The sequence below is a fragment of the Trichechus manatus genome, unplaced genomic scaffold, assembly GCF_000243295.1.
Source record: "Trichechus manatus latirostris isolate Lorelei unplaced genomic scaffold, TriManLat1.0 scaffold00111, whole genome shotgun sequence".
Classification (NCBI taxonomy): Eukaryota; Metazoa; Chordata; class Mammalia; order Sirenia; family Trichechidae; genus Trichechus; species Trichechus manatus.
In genome coordinates, this window is record NW_004444047.1 from 6,462,784 (window position 1) to 6,481,506 (window position 18,723).

At 57.1% G+C, this 18,723-nt stretch overlaps 1 protein-coding gene across 1 annotated transcript in view; it reads left to right on the forward strand.

Moving 5' to 3' along the window:
• Window positions 1-18,723, forward strand: part of CTBP1 (C-terminal binding protein 1) — a 43,429-nt gene that overhangs the window by 1,661 nt on the left and 23,045 nt on the right. The window contains exons 2-3 of the mRNA XM_023738002.1: window positions 9,787-10,385; window positions 13,661-13,815. Coding sequence (XP_023593770.1) covers window positions 10,235-10,385; window positions 13,661-13,815 — 306 coding nt within the window. The 5' untranslated portion in view covers window positions 9,787-10,234. The remainder of the gene's footprint in view (window positions 1-9,786; window positions 10,386-13,660; window positions 13,816-18,723) is intronic.

The window sequence follows — 18,723 nt, forward strand, 5'->3', positions numbered from 1 at the left end:
GTGCCCCGGAGCGTGCAGGGTGAGGTGGGCGTGGGGCACGTGTAGCGGGGGCGGTGTCGGGCAGGGCGCGCACTGGCCTCGGTGGGCTCGGCCTGGAGTGTACAGGGTAGGGTAGGTGCGGGGCCGAGTGGGACGGGCCCTGGATTGCACAGGGTGGGGTGTGTACAGGACGAGGCGCGCAGGCTACCTGGGGTGGGCATTGACCGACGGGCTTCTTGGCGGCGCCTAGCTCTCTCCCTGTACCGCCCCGGCTTCCAGTCTGCCCTCCATTGGGCTGCCTGGGCCCTCGCACTGCATCCACAACCCCGCAGTGCTGGATGACCTGCTCCCGCAGTGATCTCTCAGCTCCTTTTATATGCACGCGGGGGTCGGAAGAGGGATGCACGCACCCCGGATTCTCTGGTGGGCTGCCTCCTGGGAACGTGCAGCCTCTGATATTGGTGCAGCGGTGTTGGGTGTGGCTGCTGACTGTAGGGGGCGCTGCTGGTAGAAATGCCTGACGATTGTGTGGTATTAGGTGCAAACTCCTGGTGGTTGTGTGATTTTTGGTGCAGAGGCCACGGCGTGGGCTGACCTTGTCAGCCTGAGTGCAGGACCCACGCAGCGGCTTGCTGGTTTCCTAGACAGGTTTCTGGGTACTCTGAGAAGCACCCACCTACTGTGCCAAGTCTCAGTGAAAATCTTTTCTGCTCTAACTAAATCTCTCAAAAGGGAGCCCTGACACCCCAGGTTGTTCTCCTTCAGCGTGACCATGTTTCACAAAGGCTGACAGATGGGGTGGGGGGTGCTGTGGGGGTGCCTCTCACTTTCACTCTTCTGTAACTGGCCAGGGCAGGCTGGGCACCACCTGGTAGAGCATGAGGGAAAGTGTGGGCTGAGCACTGCCTGCCCTCTGCCCAGGAGGTCCACCCTGTGGTCCCCTGGGACTGGCCTTTACGCCGGCAGCTTCCTCTCGGCCTCAGCTCTGGCTTCTCCTGGGATGCTCCCAGCAGGGGAGAAAGCGGGCCTGAAGCTGGTCACGCAGGTGGCCAACCCTGGGCCGGACGCCCCTTGTTGTCACACTGGCATGAGGGGCCGGCCTTGGCCTGGCGCTCGCTGTTTGCAGGCACTGCTTGGCGATGGTCCCGGGCGGTGAGCCCGCTGCGCCCGGGGCCTTGTCCACGCTGTGCCTTCTGCGGCTGAGAAGCCCCACCCTTCTTATCAGCACCCTGTTTGACAGAGTTCCTGAGCAAGCAGGCCACAGGGCTGCGATGGGAAGCCCGCCCTCAGAGAGCAGGGTGGGGTTTCCTGAGTATGGTGGGACCCTGGGAGGTGACGCTTTGGGAGTGTCCCCAAGGGTGGATAGAGATCCGTCTCACACAGGGAGGCGGGTACCCAGAGGGCACAGGAGCTCTCCCATCCCTTCCTCTGTTGCGGCTGCCGCCCCCGCCAGCCAGGCTGAGTCAGCGGTACTTGCCGCCCCATGGTGGAGTGGTCCCTTCTCTCTGTGTCCTTTTATCCCGACTGCTCCGTCGACAGTGATTTTGTGCTCCTGTGACTCTTGGGTTGTTGTTTTGGGTAAAGAAATCATCTCCTGGGGCTTCTTTTTACCAAACCAAACCCACTGCCATCGAGTCGATTCTAACTCATAGCGATCCTATAGGACAGAATAGAAGTGCCTCATAGGGTTTCCAAGGCTGTAAATTTTTACGGAAGCAGACTGCCGCCTCCTGCTCCCACGGAGCAGCTGGTGAGTTCGAACCAATGACTTTTGAGTTAGCAGCCGAGCACTTAGCCACCATTGCGCCTCCTGGGCTCCTCTGCATCTCTACTCGTTTCTAAAGCCACGGTGGAGTTTTTTGTGTTTTTATTCTGAACACCCATCTCCAGCACTAGACTAGATACTTTGTGTGGTCTTACAGTCTTATTGCTCCGCCTCCTCGGAGCCTCCCTGCAGCCTGGCAGACGCTGGCAGCTCTGTTCACAGGCCCTGAGGGCCTACGGGACACCAGGGGCCAGCGGAGGTGCGGGCCAGACCCCAGCAGTCTGTCTGCAGCACAGGCTGTGGGCTTTGCCCCTCCTGTGGGGTGGAGGCCAGGGCTCTCGGGTTGAGGGGACAGTGCAGGTCCCTAGATGGCTTTCAGAATGAAGGGTCACGTGAGCATGCTGCAGGGGCCACGCAGACATGCCGTGGGGGCTGGGACAAGGTCGTGGACACCTTGCAGGCCTGGCTCGGGCTCCACTGCCCTGAGGCCAGGTCCTCTTTGGGCACAGCCTGCTCCCCAGCGGGGTGCTTCCTGCTCCCCAGTGGGGTGCTTCCTGAGATCTGCTCCACCCTGCTCGGGCCCATCTCACACCACTGCCCTGGCAAGCCTGGCCTCTCCCTGCCGGGTTTCGGTGGAGCTCAGATGCCTTGGCCCGTCCCTGGGTGACCCGCAGGTCAGCGCATCCCCATCGGAGTCCTCTGGAGCCCGTCTGATCCTGGGAACCTGCTTGTCCCCTGCTTAGTGCTTCCCCATGGACATGCCACCACCCACCGGTGACCCAGATGGAAGCTGGCCGGCCCCTGACCTCCCATCCTCCCAGAGTCCGTCCTTCACCTGCCAGGTCACCTCTGCTGCCCTGGTGCTAAGGACGAGTGTCAGGCGCCCCACCTTTGTTCTCGCAGCCCCCGTGGCCTGCCTCAGGGCACCCCTCTCTCTGATCCCTCCTCTCTTCATGTTGTGCCCAAGGGGGTCTTTCTAGAATCCCAGTCTGGTCCTGAGACCTGCTTGGCCCCTAGTGTCCTCAATGTGGAGACCAGGCTGACATTCGAGCCCTCCCCAGCCCTGCCCACACAGCTATGACTGTCCGGAGGCACCCTCAGCAGACACAGCGTCTGCGTCCACTGTTCCCGTGGTCGGCACGGAAGCATGCTGCTGACCCCTTGTAGACCGCCCGCGGGCCTAAGCGTTGGCAAGGCAGCTCGCTACATTTTGGGACTCTTCACCAAAAAAACCAGCGGCGTGCGCGAGAGTGCACAGGGTGAGGCACGCAGACTGGCCACGGGGTCTGGTTCACCAGCCGGCCTTGGGGACACAGCCGGCCAGCCAGCACGCGTGTGATGTCTGTGTCACCTTTCCCTGCCTGCGCTGCCCAAGCGGGAGCAGGAGCCTGGGCTGCGGCTTCCCAGTGTGGAGGGCGGCTCTTGGGGGCCGGCCCCAGCCCTCGGGCCACAGTGGCTGCGCAGTGACACCGTGAGCCACGAGGGCAGTGCCAGGCCCAGGCGGGAGCAGCAGGGCGAGGGCCACAGGAGCAGATGCCCTGTCGTCTCCGGGCCACCTCGTGCTGTGTCGCTAGGATGTAAGGAGGAAGACTGAGGAAAACCCCAAGACGGGATAACGGATTCCATGCCCTTTTCTAGATAACATCTGAAAGTCCACTCACTTAACTCGATGGTGTACCTGACTTGGACCCTTCCGGTCGGGAGGTGGGACTCAGCTTGGCCCATTTCACGGTGACGAGTGAGGTTCTTGCCGCGGGGACTCCTTCCTCAGCTCTGCTGTCTGGCGTGCCGTTTGTAATTTTAGGCCAACTTGTGTTGAGCAGGGAAGTGTGAAGAGAGAACAGAATTAATCCGACTTTGGGGTTGCGAGTCTTATGGGCTCTATGGCGCTGTGTGTGTCTCTGCTGAGTCAGAGCCACGCCGTGGGAGGGGCAGGCCCCGCGGGAAGCTGGTGGATGCTGGCCAAGCCCCACAGCCGACATCCCACCTGTCGGCCGACACCCCTCCCCCTTCATGGCCAGCGTAAGGTTCCGGCACAGGCTTCCCGGCAGTGAGGCCCTGGGGACACCATGATTTCGGGCTTCCGTTTCCCTGTCTGTGACACGTCACCAATGCTTCTTGCCTCCTTGGTGGCATGAGTTTGAGCGAGTTGACGCATGGTGCAGGTGAAGCCTATTGGGTGTCCCTTACCATGTGCCAAGCGTGTTGGGCCAGGCACCTGGGGAGCTGCCCTTGGGGCACTTGCAGCGCTCTGGTTTGGGGGCTGGGCTGGTAGGCCCCCAGAAGCCCTGCCCCAGCCAGCCAAGACCTGAGGGGCTCCATTCCAGTGCAGTCGGCGGAAATGTGAGCCACAGGCAGCCTGCCTGGAGCGGCCTGTTTTCCTTGGCGGCAGGCTTGTTGCTCCTGGCCCAGGTACCTCCCACGCTCACATTAGACATCCTGTTTGCTTGCGCTCGTGACGCACACCTTGTGGAGGGCTGGGGAGAGGAAGGTTTACCCCAGAGCCTACAGGTGTGGGCGGCTGGGCCTGGACGGATGGTTGGCCACGGGAAGGGCCAGGCACTTCTGCAGGCCAGGCTCCCCGGCCCCGCGGATCTACGCCCCGTCTCGCCCCCACCCCCTGGCCCTGCTGTTTCAGCGCGGTGCTCTTAGAACCCAGCAGGCAGGGATCCAGGAGACCCCCGGAGCCTGGTGAGTCCACGTGGATGGGCGTATACAGCTGGCAGTTCACTGTAGTTGCAGGTCCCAAGCCCGGAGGAGAGGGTCCTGGGAGCCTGGAACATTCTCTGAGGTGCTGCCCCATCACAGCACAGCCCCCAGCAGGCCTTGGACCTTGGTTTATGGGGGTCTTGAGTGACGTCTTTGTATTATTGTTCGAGTATGGTTTTTCTGGAGTGAAGTTAATTCAGGGAGGTTAGTGATTTGTGACGTAAGGACACTTGATCCGATTTTCCCTGTGTTTTGTGTGTTTTTCTCAGACACACGTGACAGGGCTGAAAACAGTGTGTGTGACCGTGAGGTTTTCCCTGCAGGGTGAGTGTGCCGAAGGGACAGCAGCTGTGGCCTCCTGCGGGCCTGGAGCCCTGGCCCTCCCTCCCTGACCCGGGCAGCGGGGAGAGCCGGGATGCTGGCCCGGCGCCCACAAGCAGAGCTGAGTGTTGGCCTGAGGTCCTCGGAGACCTGTGGTCTCCCTGCAGCTCAGTGAGGCTTGGCCCCTGCTGCCGCAGGGCCACGAAGCCCCCAGCCCTCCGTCTGAGGCCACGACTTTTTGGCCATCAATCCGGGAAGGCCCGGGAGCAGCGTTACGGCTGCTGTGGGTCTGGGCCTCATCCTGGCCAGCTTCCAGGAGTGGCCTGAGGGCCGGGCAGGTAGAGGCCAGGTCTCCACCCACTGCTCTGTCCACCCTGCCTGCTCTATCTCAAGGTAGAGAAAGCTCTCCCCTAGAGTCCACCTGGCCTGTTCTGTCCTGGGGTAGAGGATGCTGTCCCCTGGATCCCACCCTGCCTGCTCTGTCCTGGGGTGGAGGGTGCTGTCCCCTGGGTCCCACCCTGCCTGCTCTGTCCTCGAGGTGGAGGACGTGCCTCCCAGAGCCCACCGCTGGAGGGTTTCAGGGATACAGGCCCCTGAACGAGGGGACGCTGGGCTGGGCTGTGGTTGTCTGTCCGAGCACATGGCAGCCCTGGGGGAGGAAGTGGCTCCAGGTGCCTGTGCCATAGGGCCAGCCCGTCGGGCCTGGGGCTGTCTTGCCATGCGTGTTTTTAATTCACCCTCGTATGAAGTGCCCTGGGTTGATCTGGGGTTACAGAGGATGGCTCTCGTGATTTTACACCCATCTGCACGATCCAGGCAGGATTGGGGTGTTCCTCACATGTCCTCTTGTCCCTCTGCCTCCCGTCGCTGTCTGTGTGTGCAGGAGACCTTCTGGCGTACACGTTCTGGCGGTTTCTGTGCATGGTGTTGGTGTCCGCTGCACCTGTGTGGTGTACAGACCCATGTTTTGGGGATACCTGATGCACGCAGGTGGGGGCAGTGTCACGACATCGCTGAGAGGAGGCGACCGGGCAGGAGGGAGAAACCGTCTCAGACATCAGACAGGGCAAGCGTAATGTAAAGAGTTAATAACTGCGCTGAGACTCTAAGGTTCCCTCAGGCGGAGGGAGTCCCCAGGAAGGAGGACTTCGAAGGGCCGACACCTCTCGGTAGGTGTGGTTCAGCCTCTGGACAGCAGAGATGTCTGCGGTTCGGCCAGGCTGGAGCTGTCTGAGGACCCCGGGCAAGAAGGCGCTGCCCTGAGGCATGCAGGTGGGGCGTGAGATCCGGGGTGCGGGAGGGCATGTGTGGGCGTGTGGGCACCAGTGGGGCAGGAGGCCTGAGGCTCTGATGGGCTGCAGAGGAGTGGCAGCTTGGGGTGCACACCTCCCCCACCCCCATTCAGGGCTCTGGATTCCGGTGGATTTCTAGTGGATTGGGCTGCAGACAGGTAGAGACCACCCGATTGCAGAGGGACCATGCGCTGGGTCCCTCCTCCAGCGTGTCCCCCTAGCGCCCTCTGCTGAGAAAGCGGAGCCTCATGCTGGCCCCACAGGAGAAAGGCCTCCAGGGCTCCCCCTCCGCTCTACGGTCCTGAAGGCGCTGGTGAGGGCACCCTGAGAGGCGGCCTGTTGGTAGCTGTGCCCAGTGGTGGGTGCGGATTCATCGGACGGTTCCTCTGTGTTCATCTGTGTCCCTCTGCACTGGCCGTTGGGGCGGAGCCTGCAGCGAGGATGGTAGCATGTGCTGATGCCCGCCGCAGGGGCAGCTGCGCGGTGTGTGCAGAGAAGTTGAGGGTGGCGGCTTGGACCTCGTGGGACCTTCTGGAAAACAGCAGTGCCAGGAGCCTGGCGGCAGCTCGAGAGTCCCATGGGAAGAAGCAGATGACCTTGCAGACCGAGGCAGTCGTAGACTTGCAGCCGCAGAACCTCTCCACACGTGGCTCCAGCAGGCTTCGTGGTCCCGCACGCTGCCTCTGGAGTCGTGTGGGCTGGGCTCTGCTGGCTCCTTGCTCGGCGGAGGCTTCTTGAGATGGAGGCTTAGTGGGAATCTAGTCACGAAGGAGCAGTGCGTGCTGGCCAGCAGGTTATAGGACGCGTGGATCTCACGCCTGTAGGAACGGTGGGATCAGCCCAGAATAGTACCCGCTCAGACTTGGAAAGGGAAATAGCTGAGGACGTGCTGTCCATGTTTGTGTCACAAGAGCCCTTTGGCCCCCATGGCGGGCGGTGTCACCTGTTCACTTCCTCTTCTGGCTGCTGTGGAGGCGGCTGGTGTGGGATGGAGGTGGACACGGGCCGCCGCCTGCCGAGCATCCGCTGTTTCTCCGCTGCAGGGAACAGGGGCCTCTCGCAGGTTCTCTGCAGGCCTCCCAAGAAGGCCACCATGGCCCGGGCCCCCACGGGCACCATGTGCTTTGCAGGAGGAGGTGACTTCTTTCTGCACCCGGGGGCTAGCCTTGGCACGTGTGCCTGGAACCAGTTGTTGTGGCCTCGGGTGGGGGGGTCCCGCACAGTAATTGGGTGGGGTCAGGTGAGGGCGAGCCTGTCCCTGCAGCCAGCAGTGGGGCCAGGTGGAGTGGGTGAACTTAACTCCCTCCGTTTCCCTGCCCTCTTCTCATTGGGCATGTGCTCAGGGCATCATGGGATGGGCAGTCTCCTTGTACTCGGGCGCACGTCCTGTGGGGTTTCGGGAGCGAAGGTGGCCTGGCCAGGGCCGGTAGGCAGGTCCACGGCCCGGGCAGCCTGGCGTCCAGCCACGTGTTGGTTGGTTCCAGCCCCTGCGTAGTGTCCTTGCGTAGAGTGAGGACCAGCTATGCTCAGGGCCGGTCATGAGCTCTCCTGGGGGCTGGGCGGTTCCTTGTCTGCTCCTGGCCTCTCCCAGCACATGTGGATCCTCTGTCTTCCCTGACCGGCTCGGTCCCTGCAAGGCAGGAAGGCCTCACCCAGGTGCCTCCCGGTGGGCTGCGTGCGCACGTGCGGGATGGTGTGCGCCTGTATCTGTGCTCGTGCACACGTGTGCGTGGGTGTAACCTGGTGTCAGACCTCGTCTACATCCACAAGGAGGGATGAGAATGAGGATCGGCACGAAGCTGGTTCCTATGAGGTGGAGACACAGCTCCACTCTCCAGCTTCTTGACCGTTTCTGACACTGGCCATTCTCCCCGCGGCACTTTCTACTTCTCTGCTACGTTCAGTCGTTTGTTGCAGCGATCCCATAGAACTCGCAGACCGTACTCACGATTGTGTGATTTATTAGGGAAGTAAGGTTACAATTGAGGATCAGGATCAACTTGGAAGTAACAGGTTTTCACTCAGGAGACAGAATGAGTTTTGTCGACCAGGACAGCTCTCACCTCCTCAGCCGTGCCCAGGGCAGGCCCTTCTCTCGGCCACGCTGGCCGACTGCTCCTTTTAGCCTCTGCCCTGCTCAGGCAAGTGTTACAAGTTGTGGCTCCACTAACAAATTCCTGGAGGTACCCCACTCTGCCAGCAAGCCTCCTGCCCGAAGGTGCCCAGCTATCTTTTGCTCTGCTGGCCAGCAGGCACCACTGCCGCTGTCTGCTGGTCCCATGGTTCTCACTGCTCTTACTGCTGCCGCTGTTTCTCCACTGCTGGGCTCTGCTGTGGTTGCTGCCATCTCTCGCTGTCTCCACAGCTCTAGACCCGTGTTACCGCTGTTTTAGGAGGTTCCCTCTCTCCCATGCTGCCTCTTTGAGAAACCCGTCTGGGGTTGGCTGCTTCTGTAAGCAAGCTCCTTATCAGGTGGGGCCCTCCCAGCCAGGCCACAAACAGACTGATTTCTGCAGGGTATCTTAATCCTACTGGGTAGTTTTATGCACCCTGTCTGCATAGCGAGAGTTCTGGTGGTGCAGTGGTTGAGAACTCAGCTGCTAACCAAAAGGTGGGCAGTTGGAATCCACCAGCCACTCTCTAGGAACCCTACAGGGCAGTTCCGCTCTGTCCTACAGGGTCGCTGTGAGTCAGCTCAATAGCAACAGGTTTGGTTTTGGGTTTTATTTGCCTAGTAAATTGACCAATTCCTGCAAGGTGTGTAAAATGGATCAATCAGGCTGCAGCCCAACAAATCATTTCTGGCAGAATTATCAGTCCAAGGCCAGAAAGGCCACATGTAAAGAGAAACCCACTGCAGCACGTTTTTACTGCAGGGGGCCTCACGGAGCCCCCGATGTCAGCCCCTGGCCAGGCCCCGGAGGCCAGCATGGGTGGGAGGGCTGCAGCCTCGGTCATCTTGCCCGCTGGGGTAGCTGAGCAGCATTTTTGGGAAGGACTGTGTCTGAGTCACCCGACGGTCAGCTGGGATGCTTCCTGCAGGGGCAGTGGGACCGACTGGAGGGCCACGGGGCCTCAGGTGTGTGCTCCCCTGGGGTGGGGAGTCCCCATGGGAAGTCCCCACCTCAGTGCCTGAGGGCTGGATGCTAGGAGTCTGTGGCGCAGGGTCTGCACCCCACAGCCCTCTCCCCTTGGCGGCCTTGTTGGAGCATCCACTCTTCCTGCCCAGCCACAGAGGAGCTCAGGAAGCGTGTCATCGATGTCAGAACCCGCCAGAACCAGTGGTGGGCATGCTTCTTGGTTCTTGGACACCAGTGGTGTCTGGGTGGGCAGGCCTGAGAAGACCCATGGCTGGCAGGCAGCTGCTGGCCAGGGTCCTGTGGGTGGTCACGGCCTTGTGGGGCAGGCAGCCGCCCAGAGGGGCCGTTTGCGTTTATGTTTATGTGATGTTAGGGCCCCCGGGACTGTGAATCTAGGGTGAGCTTCCCACTCTGTCTGCAGTCCTAGCCGCATGCCTGCTCGTCAGTCCGCACTGTGGTAGGGCCCCGTGTGCCAGGTAGGTCCACGGCCAGGCAGCCTCGGTCGGCGTGTGGCTGGGCGGCTGGTGCATGGTGGAAGCAGCAACGCTCTGGGCAGGGTTGAGGACGCATGTCCTGGCGTTGGTGAGTTTTCTTCGGACCCCGATGGTATTTTAATGTGTCTCTTGTGCTTAATTTTTAGTCAAAGTTTGAACCCGACCCAGGCGTCACTGGTTGCAGTGGATCAGAAGCTTAAGAGCTTTGGTACGAGACAAATTAAGGACATGGAAATAAGGATCCAGTGACAGGACGCTATTCTGCCTGGGAGTTCTGAAGATAAAAAGCTTTGGAAAGGCGAATTCATGGTCGTGGAAACCGAGCGCATTTTAGGAAATGTCAGGTTGGTCGGGGCTCCTGGCGCTTGAAATCAGCTGAAGACCAGTCTGCAGAGACATAAAGGGACCTGCCTCAGGGACTGTGTGCATTTCTTTAAAGTCCAAACCCCGGGTGGCACAGTTAAGTGCTGGACAACCAGTCAAAAGGTTGGGGATTCAGACTCACCCGGAGGCGCCTCGGAAGACAGGCCTGGCGATCTGCTTCCGAGAGGTCACAGCCTTGAAAACCCTACGAAACAGTTCTACTCTGCACACATGGGGTCGCCAGGAGTTGGAATCAACTTGATGGCCACTGACGGCAAAACCCAAACGACGCGAACTTTCTTGGAGGAGGCCCAGAGGAGGTGTCCTCCCCTGCTTAGCAATCCTGGGCCTGGCGTGCGGGTCACCAGTTGTTCTCCTTGCGGTTAGTTGGTCAGTGGGTTCCCCTTGTCCTTCCTACCAGTATGTGTGCAGTGGCGTTTGGGTAAATGACTTCCGACAGAATGAGCGTCTCTGTTTCTGGACAGGAAGCTCTGGCCCCCGAGGGCTGCCCAGCATCAGCTGACTCAGCTCAGCCCTCAGCTCCTACGACGGTGGCTTGGTCGGGTGTCTGCGTAACGTTGTCTGCTGTGGGTGTGTCTCTGTCGAGAGCGTGTCTCTGTTGAGGGCGTCCCGAGACGGGTGCTGGGCCAGGCTCAGGCCAGGCTGCACGTGGAGTCAGATGAGGGTGGGTCCTGGGGGCTGCATGGGGCCCCAGTGGAAACGCCAAAATCCACGGCCGGCCGTGCGGGAGGGGCCAGTCTGCAGGCCAGCACCGTGCTTGTTTTCTGTCCGTCAGTGCTCGTAGGTACTCACAGTCCACTGAGTGTAAAAACAGCCTGGGTTGCCATGTGGCAGCTGGGACTGACCCCCTTGTGGGGCGGTGCCGACGGGAGGCCTAGCCCCTCACCGAAGTGTGACCCAGAGCCCCATGAGGGTGCTTCCAAGCCCGCTTGGCACAGCAGGGGCCAGGAGAAGCCGGGGCAGCTCCGAGGGGTGGGCAAGAGGAGGTGGCGGGAGCTTGGTGCTAGGCAGTGTGTTCCGGGGCGCCCTGTCCGGTTTAGGCGAGGAAGTCAGCTCAGAGAGGTTACCTGCCAGCCCACCCCTCTGAGGCCTCCCGGCCCAAAGCCTACCCTCCTGGCCGAGAGCCTGCCCTGCCGGCCCAGAGCCTGTCCTCCCGGCCCAGAGCCTGTCCTCCCCGAGGTGTTCCAGGTGCCGCAGGGTCTGCCTGTCCTTCCCGAGGTGTTCCGGGTGCCGCGGGGTCTGCCTGTTCTTCCTGAGGTGTTCCGGGTGCCGCGGGGTCTGCCTGTCCTCCCCGAGGTGTTCCGGGTGCCGTGGGGTCTGCCTGCCCTCCCTGAGGCGTTCCGGGTGCTGTGGGATCTGCCTGCCTACCAGCCAGGTCCCCGGGCCCATCTTGCCAGATGCTCACCTGGGCAGTGGTTTTGAACTGTTTGGTCTCAGGGCCTCCTTTACATCCTTAGCGGTGATGGAGGACCTCAGAGAGCTTTTGTTTATACGCATTGTATCTGTTGGTGTTTACCTCATTAGAAATTGAGATAGCGATGCTTAAAATACATACGTATTTATCACTTCACTTAAAATAGCAAGAATAAACCCCATTCTGTGCTAAAATAAGTCACATTCCTTAATGAAAAATAATTGTTTTCCACACGACAGTCAGTGAGGAGCGTGGCACTGCCTGGCATGTTTGTAAACTTCCTCACTGTCTTGCTTACTAGACAGCAGCTGGGTTCTGTCTGTGGTCAGCTCGTGCGCTGTCACCACCAGTGGGCTCTGGGGGCGCCATTGCTTACGCAGGAGAGCAAGAGCGAAGGGCCGGCTGTGCAGGTCTTGACCTTGCAGGCCCTGGGGCAGCCCCGCCCTCACTGCCATTGGCGGAGGTGGTGGATAGATGGCCTGGAACGCGTGGCCCCACGGCCAGCCCCAGAGCCTCCCTGACCCCCGACCCCGCTGTCTCCAGGGTCTTAGAGCAGCTTCCTACTGTTGGGACTTGAAGTGCGTCAGAGTGACAGCCAGGCTTCCCCGCGGTAGCGCATGTGGTGACCGCGTCCTGCACGGGCACGCACCTGGCCTCGCCACCACGGCTCCTGTTTACCTTGATGCGAGGTTGCAGTGAGGTGCGTCCTGTGTTCCTGCCATTAGCTCTGAGAAAGGCAGCTGCTTCTCTCCACGGACCCGCTGGCCAAAGGTGGTAGAGGAGCTAATTCCCCTGGTCTCCCCCACCCCCTGACCTCCTCCCCGGCCCTGCGCCGAGCCTGCGACACACCCCAGGTCAGGAGTGGGCACGGAAGACGGACCAGGAGTACAGGCCCCTATAGGCCGTGCCCGGGGAGCCGGCACGTCGCCCAGGCCCTGGGTTTCTAGCCTGTGCCCTCACTGCTTGGTCCTCTTGGACGAGTCTTGCTTTGGTCTCAGCTCTGCCACTGACCAGCTGAAGTGCAGCCGGGCGTGGCGGTGCCCCAGTGCCCTCTGCACCCAGCACGTGTGGTGACTGTGGAGGCCTCCTTTGTCCATGGAGGCCTGTAAATGAAGGCTGGTTTTTGTGAGCTGCTGTCCAGTCAGCCCGACCCATGGCACCCACGCACAACGAAATGAAACACTGCCTGGTCCTGCACCATCCCCATAATCAGTTGTGGATCGGACCGTTGTGATCCATGGGGTTTTCACTGGCTGATTTTCGGAAATAGATGGCCAGGCCTTTCTTCCTAGTCCCTCTTAGTCTGGAAGCTCTGCTGAAACCTGTTCAGCATCCTAGCAACACACAAGGCTCCCCTGACAGATGGGTGATGGCTGCGCGTGAGGTGCATTAACCAGAAAACCAAACCCGCTGCCGTCAAGTCGATTCCGACTCATAGCGACCCTACAGGACAGAACAGAACTGCCCCATAGGGTCTCCAAGGAGCGGCTGGTGGATTTGAACTGCTGACCTTTTGGTTAGCAGCTGAGCTCTTAACCACCATGCCGCTGTGAGGCGCACAGTTGTGTCCTCTTGGGAAGGAGTGGATTTTCATCCTTCCTCATCCTGTTGTGGGATGGTGAGAGGTCCTGCCTGTATTTTAGTGTCTTCAGCCCTTGCCTACCTTGTCTTTGTCTGTTACACTTTCTGATCTACACGTGGAAGTCATGCCAGGCGCGTGAGAGATGCTAAAACATGCATCTTCACCGTCAGGGACTCGGGCAGCTGCGCTGTAGCTAGAGAGGTGACGGGGCCTTTTCCTAAAGCCTGTCACATTACAATCTCATCTTTCAGCGCCACCAGCTGTGACGAGCCTGCTGCTAGGATAGAGCAAGGGGCCACAGCCCCCTCGCCCGGCCCTGCCTGTCCGTGGGCTGTACGGCCTCCCCACCCTCTCTCCATCACAGAGCTACTGCCTGGTCCCCACAGCCCTGTGCCCTGTGGGGGCCGTGATGGTCACCACTCAGGTGACAAGAAGCTGTAGTACACCCACCGGTTTGCCTTTGCCGCCGACATAATTCACTTTCTAAAGTACCCACCTGACTGGGCGTTTAGAGCAGAACGTCCTCAGGAGGCCAGCTCTCGTCAGCCCACGTGGACAGCAGGCACTCGGTGTAGGCAAGGGTTTAGCTGGGGGAGCAGACTGCTGCAGGAGAGCTGAGTGTCCCCTCCTGTCGTTCCAGGCGTCCGACCTCCGATCATGAACGGGCCCCTGCACCCCCGGCCCCTGGTGGCGCTGCTCGACGGCCGGGACTGCACGGTGGAGATGCCCATCCTGAAGGACGTCGCCACCGTGGCATTTTGTGACGCGCAGTCCACACAAGAGATTCACGAAAAGGTAACGACGTGGCGCCCCGTGTCCTGGTCGGCTAGACGTTCGCGTGGGAGTGAGGAGGCTGGACAGGGTGTGTGAAGTGCTGCGCCCCTCTCAGGCCATGGGTATGCAGGTGCTTAGAGGTAGGGGCTCAGCCAGCTCCCCGGCCCCCTGCACGGTTTGCACACCTTTCAGCTCCCGTACTGCTGAGTGCTGCCTGGGACTACAAAAGCCTCTGTCACCATCACCCTGGTCCCATCAGGAGGCAGAGACTTGGTTTACTTTTCTTCTATAGCTTCTTGAATCATTTTTCATTATAACCAATATTGTTTTCCCCCAGAAAGTGGAACCTGGGGATATTGAGTTATTTTCCTGGATGCTGTAGAGAGCACGGGAGGCTGGCTGTGATGCGCTGGGTCCTCCTGGTCCCCAGGCAGCACTTAACCGCTGCATGGGGAGGTCTGAGCAGTGACCAGTGACATCCCCCCACCCCAGAGCTTGGAGTCAAGTGGTTTGCAGCTTTTGGGCAGCTTTCATGATTTATGTGTTTGTTTAGGAGATTTATAGGGTTTCCCCGTTGATGTAAACTGTGTTAATCTGGTTTTCTACTTCTCATAATGGCAGACTAAGTAGTTAAGAACAATTTTGTCACTGAACAGCCAAGAAAACGGGATGAAATTTAAAAAAAAAAAAATCTGAAAAGCACCCAAGAGCTAACAGGATAGAGCTGAGATCAGGAGAGGCTCAGAATCCGGAGGAATGAAGGGGCTTTGGCATTTTTGGTTTGAGGGTGTTCATTCTTCTGGAAGAGGCAGCTGAGAAGCTGAGCTGTGCTTTTGATGGCCTCATGAGGCTGGAGGCTCGAAGGGTGGCATTTGGGGCCATGGCTGGCTCTGGGCTGAGATCCAGAAGGATGCACCTTGAGAGTAAGGATGAACTGGAACCAAGCCTGCTCTCACACAGCCTACTACCCAGCTAGTTAACATCTATGTTAAGCCTTGAACTTGGTTATAGGTGACTCTGGATCACTGGCAAAAGCAAATAGAGAGTCCTTTTTGCAGGAAGATAGCATTGGCCTAGGCCTCATATTACTTCTGCAGATCATTTTCAAGTACAGTGTCCATCACACAGTCAAAGATAATCAGGCAATCAAGTTGCTGCCCAGTGGAAATGAACAGAAACAAAAGATACCAGAAGCAGGTCCACAGGAACCCCAGGTGTTAGAATTATAAGACATGGACTGTGGGTAGTTACTGCCGTAACCAAGTCACTGTCTGTCATAACCCAAGAAATAAAAGCCCAACTTGGAAATTTACACAAGGAACTGATAGCTGCATAAAGTGACGTGTCTGATTTGGGAAAAACAGAAAACTTAGAGCTGAGAAATACTAAAGCTGACGTCAGGGCAGACCGGCGAGGGACCGTGGGGCTTGAAGACGACATGGCGGTGAGTTCCCTGGGCTTTCTTTTTGCCTCAGTATCCTGCTCTTGGAGCCAGAGAAGCAAGCAACCTGAAAATGCCAGCGAGGGCAGAGAAAAAGCCCCAGCCAAAGCCTGCTCTTCAGCCAGCGGACCAGGAAAGGGGCAGCTTTGCAAGACACAAACTTTTAGACAGTAACTGCTCTCCTGCTGCCAGGTACCACCGGAAACACTTGTGACCCCATCCCCCCGCACCCCCCCCACGACAGCAGAGGCTGAGCAGGGAACCTAGACTTCCACCCTTGTGAGAGTGTACCGGGGTGCCCCATCTTCCCCACTCGTGTGGTGTCAGAGAAGGCCAGCTGGAGACCTCGGGGCTTTCACCTCTGCAGTTCTATAATGAAGCCCTTCCATGGTGTCAGTGGAGACCACGTGGGAGCCTGGACCACCCCCACCCGGCAGTCACGTGACGTCCTTTCCCTCCTGCTGGGGTCCTGTCAGAGGAGGCCTAATGGCCGTCGGGACTTTCACCACTGCTTAGGGGCAAGGAGGCCACCTCCTCTGCGGTGTCAGTGGAGACCACGTGGGGAATCAGAATCCCTGTCCCCGCCCACCAGCAACAAGGACTCCCCTCTCCTCAGGTGTCATTGGAGGTCAAGTGGGGAACCTGGACTTCTGCTTCCACTTGGCGGTATTCCTCCTCCGTGTTTTATTGACTGTGCAAAGGCATTCTACTGTGTGCATCATAACAAATTATGGGTAACATTGGGAAGAGTGGGAATCCCAGAACACTTAACTGTGCTTATGAGGAAACCGTACTTAGACCAAGAGGCAGTCGTTCTAACAGAACAAGGGGATACTGTGTGGTGTAAAAGTCAGGAAAGGTGTGTGTCGGGATTGTATCCTTTCACCTTACTCTGTATGCTGAGCAGATAATCTGAGAAGCTGGACTATATGAAGAAGAACGGGACATCAGGATCGGAGGAAGACTCACTAACAACTTGCAGTATGCAGATGACACAACCTTGCTTGCTGAAAGTGAAGAGGACTTGAAGCACTTATTGGTGAAGCTCAAAGACCACAGCCTTCAGTATGGATTACACCTCAACACTAAGAAAACAGAATTCCTCACATCTGGACCAATAAGCAACATCATGATAAACGGAGAAAATATTGACGTTGTCAAGGATTTCATTTTACTTAGAGTCACAATCAACGCCCATGGAAGCAGCAGTCAAGAAATCAAACGATGCATTGCATTGGGCATATTTGCTTCAAGAGACCTCTTTAAAGTGTTAAGAAGCAAAGATGTCCCTTTGATGACTAAGGTGCGCCTGACCCAAGCGATGGTATTTTTAGTCACCTGGTATGCATGCGAAAGCTGGACAGTGAATAAGGAAGACCAAAGAAAAATCAACACCTTCGAATTATGGTGTTGGCGGAGAGTATTGAATATACCATGGGCTGCCAGAAGAACAAAAAGAATTACAACCGCAATGCTTCTTAGAAGCGGGGATGGCAAGACTTCTTCTCACATACTTTGGACTTGTTATTAGGAGAGACTAGTCCCCGAAGAAGGACATCGTGCTCGGTAAAGTAGAGGGCCAGTGAAAAGAGGGAGACCCTCGAAGAGATGGACTGACACAGTGGCTGCAACAATGGGTTCAGCCATAACAAGGATTGGGAGGCTCGCACAGGAGTGGGCAGGGTTATCGTGTTGCACATAGGCTCCCTGTGAGTCGGAACTGACCCGATGGCACCTACCAACAACAACATAGTCAAGACAGGAGGCGCCCTTGTGGCACAGAGGTTAAGAGCTTGGCTGCTAACCGAAAGGTCGGCAGTTCGAATCCACAGCCACTCCTTGGAAACCCTATGGGGCAGTTCTCCTCTGTCCTGTGGGGTCACTGTGAGTCGGAATCGACTCGACGGCAGCAGGTTTGGTTTTTTGGTTTTGGTTTACAATCAAGACGAGACACCCTGGTGGCGTGGTGGTTAAGTGCTTGGCTGCTAACCAAAAGGTCGGTGGTTTGAACCCATCAGCAGCTCTGCGGGAGAAAGATGTGGCAGTCTGCTTTCGTAAAGATTACAGTCTATGAGTTGGAATCAGCTCGACAGCAGTGGCTTTATATAGCAGAGTAATAGACGTACAGATCAGCAGAAGAGAACAGAGAACCCAGAAATAGACCCACTTAAGGGAAACCCTGGTAGCGTGGTGGTGAAGAGCTATGTCTGCTAACCAAAATGTCGGCAGTTCAAATCCACCAAGCACTCCTTGGAAACTATCAGGCAGTTCTCCTCTGTCCTATAGAGTCCCTGTGAGTCGGAATTGACTCGACGGCAACGGGTTTGAAGTATGCCCAACTGTTTTTTGACAGATTGTTTGCAAAAAACAATTCAATGGAGGAAAGGTAGCCTTTTCAACAAATGGTGCTGGATCAGTTGGACAGCCAGCTAAAAACCAAACCTTGACCTTATACAAAAGTTACTTCAAAATGGGCCGGAGACTCATATGTAAAACATAAAACTATAAAATCTTTAGAGACTTAAATGTAAAACTTAAAACTATAGAATCTTTAGAGTAAAACATAGTAGAACATCTTTGAATCTAAGGCTAGGCAAAGAGCCCTTAGACATGACTCTAAAAGCACAGTTCGTAAAAGGAACGATTGTTAAATTGGACTTTATCAAAATCAAAAACGTTCACTCTGCAGAAGACCCAGTAAGAGAGTGAAAAGACAGGCTATTGACTGGGAGAAAATATTCAGAAACCACGTATCTGACAAAGCACTGGTATTCAGAATATACAAAGAATTCTCAAAACTCAACAGGAAAAAAAAATGCAGTTAGAAAATGGGCAAAAGAAATGAAGAAACATTTCACCGAGGAGGATATACAGATGGCAGTAGCACATGAAGTGATGTTCGCCATCATTAGCTGTTAGGGAAATGCAAATGAAAACCACGGTGAGATATCACCACACCATCAGAATAACTAACAACACAGTGACGACAGCAAAGCCTGAGGAGAATGTGGAGAAACTGAGTCACTCATGCGTTGTGGGAATGCAAAATGGTGCAGCTGCTCTGGAAAACAGTTTGTCAGTTCTTACAAAATTAAACGTACAACTATGATACGGCCCAGAAATGGCCCTCGTGGGCATGTAACCCAGAGAAATGAAGACACATCTTCACACAAAAAACCGTACATGAATGTTTATAGCAGCTTTACTTTGGGATAGCCAAAAACTGGAAACCACCCAGATGTTCTTCAGTGGGTGAAGGGTTAAACAAACTGTGCTACATCTGTGACGTGAAATATTATTCAGCAATAAAAAGTAACAGGCTATGTTTACATGGGAATTGTGCTGAGTAAAGAAACCAATCTCAAAAAGACATATAAGGTATGATTCCATTTATGTAATGTTCTTGAAGTGGCACAGTTATAGAGTTGGAGAACAGACTAGTGCTTCCCAGGGGCTCAGGAGGGGGTGAGAGCAGGAGGGAAGTGGGT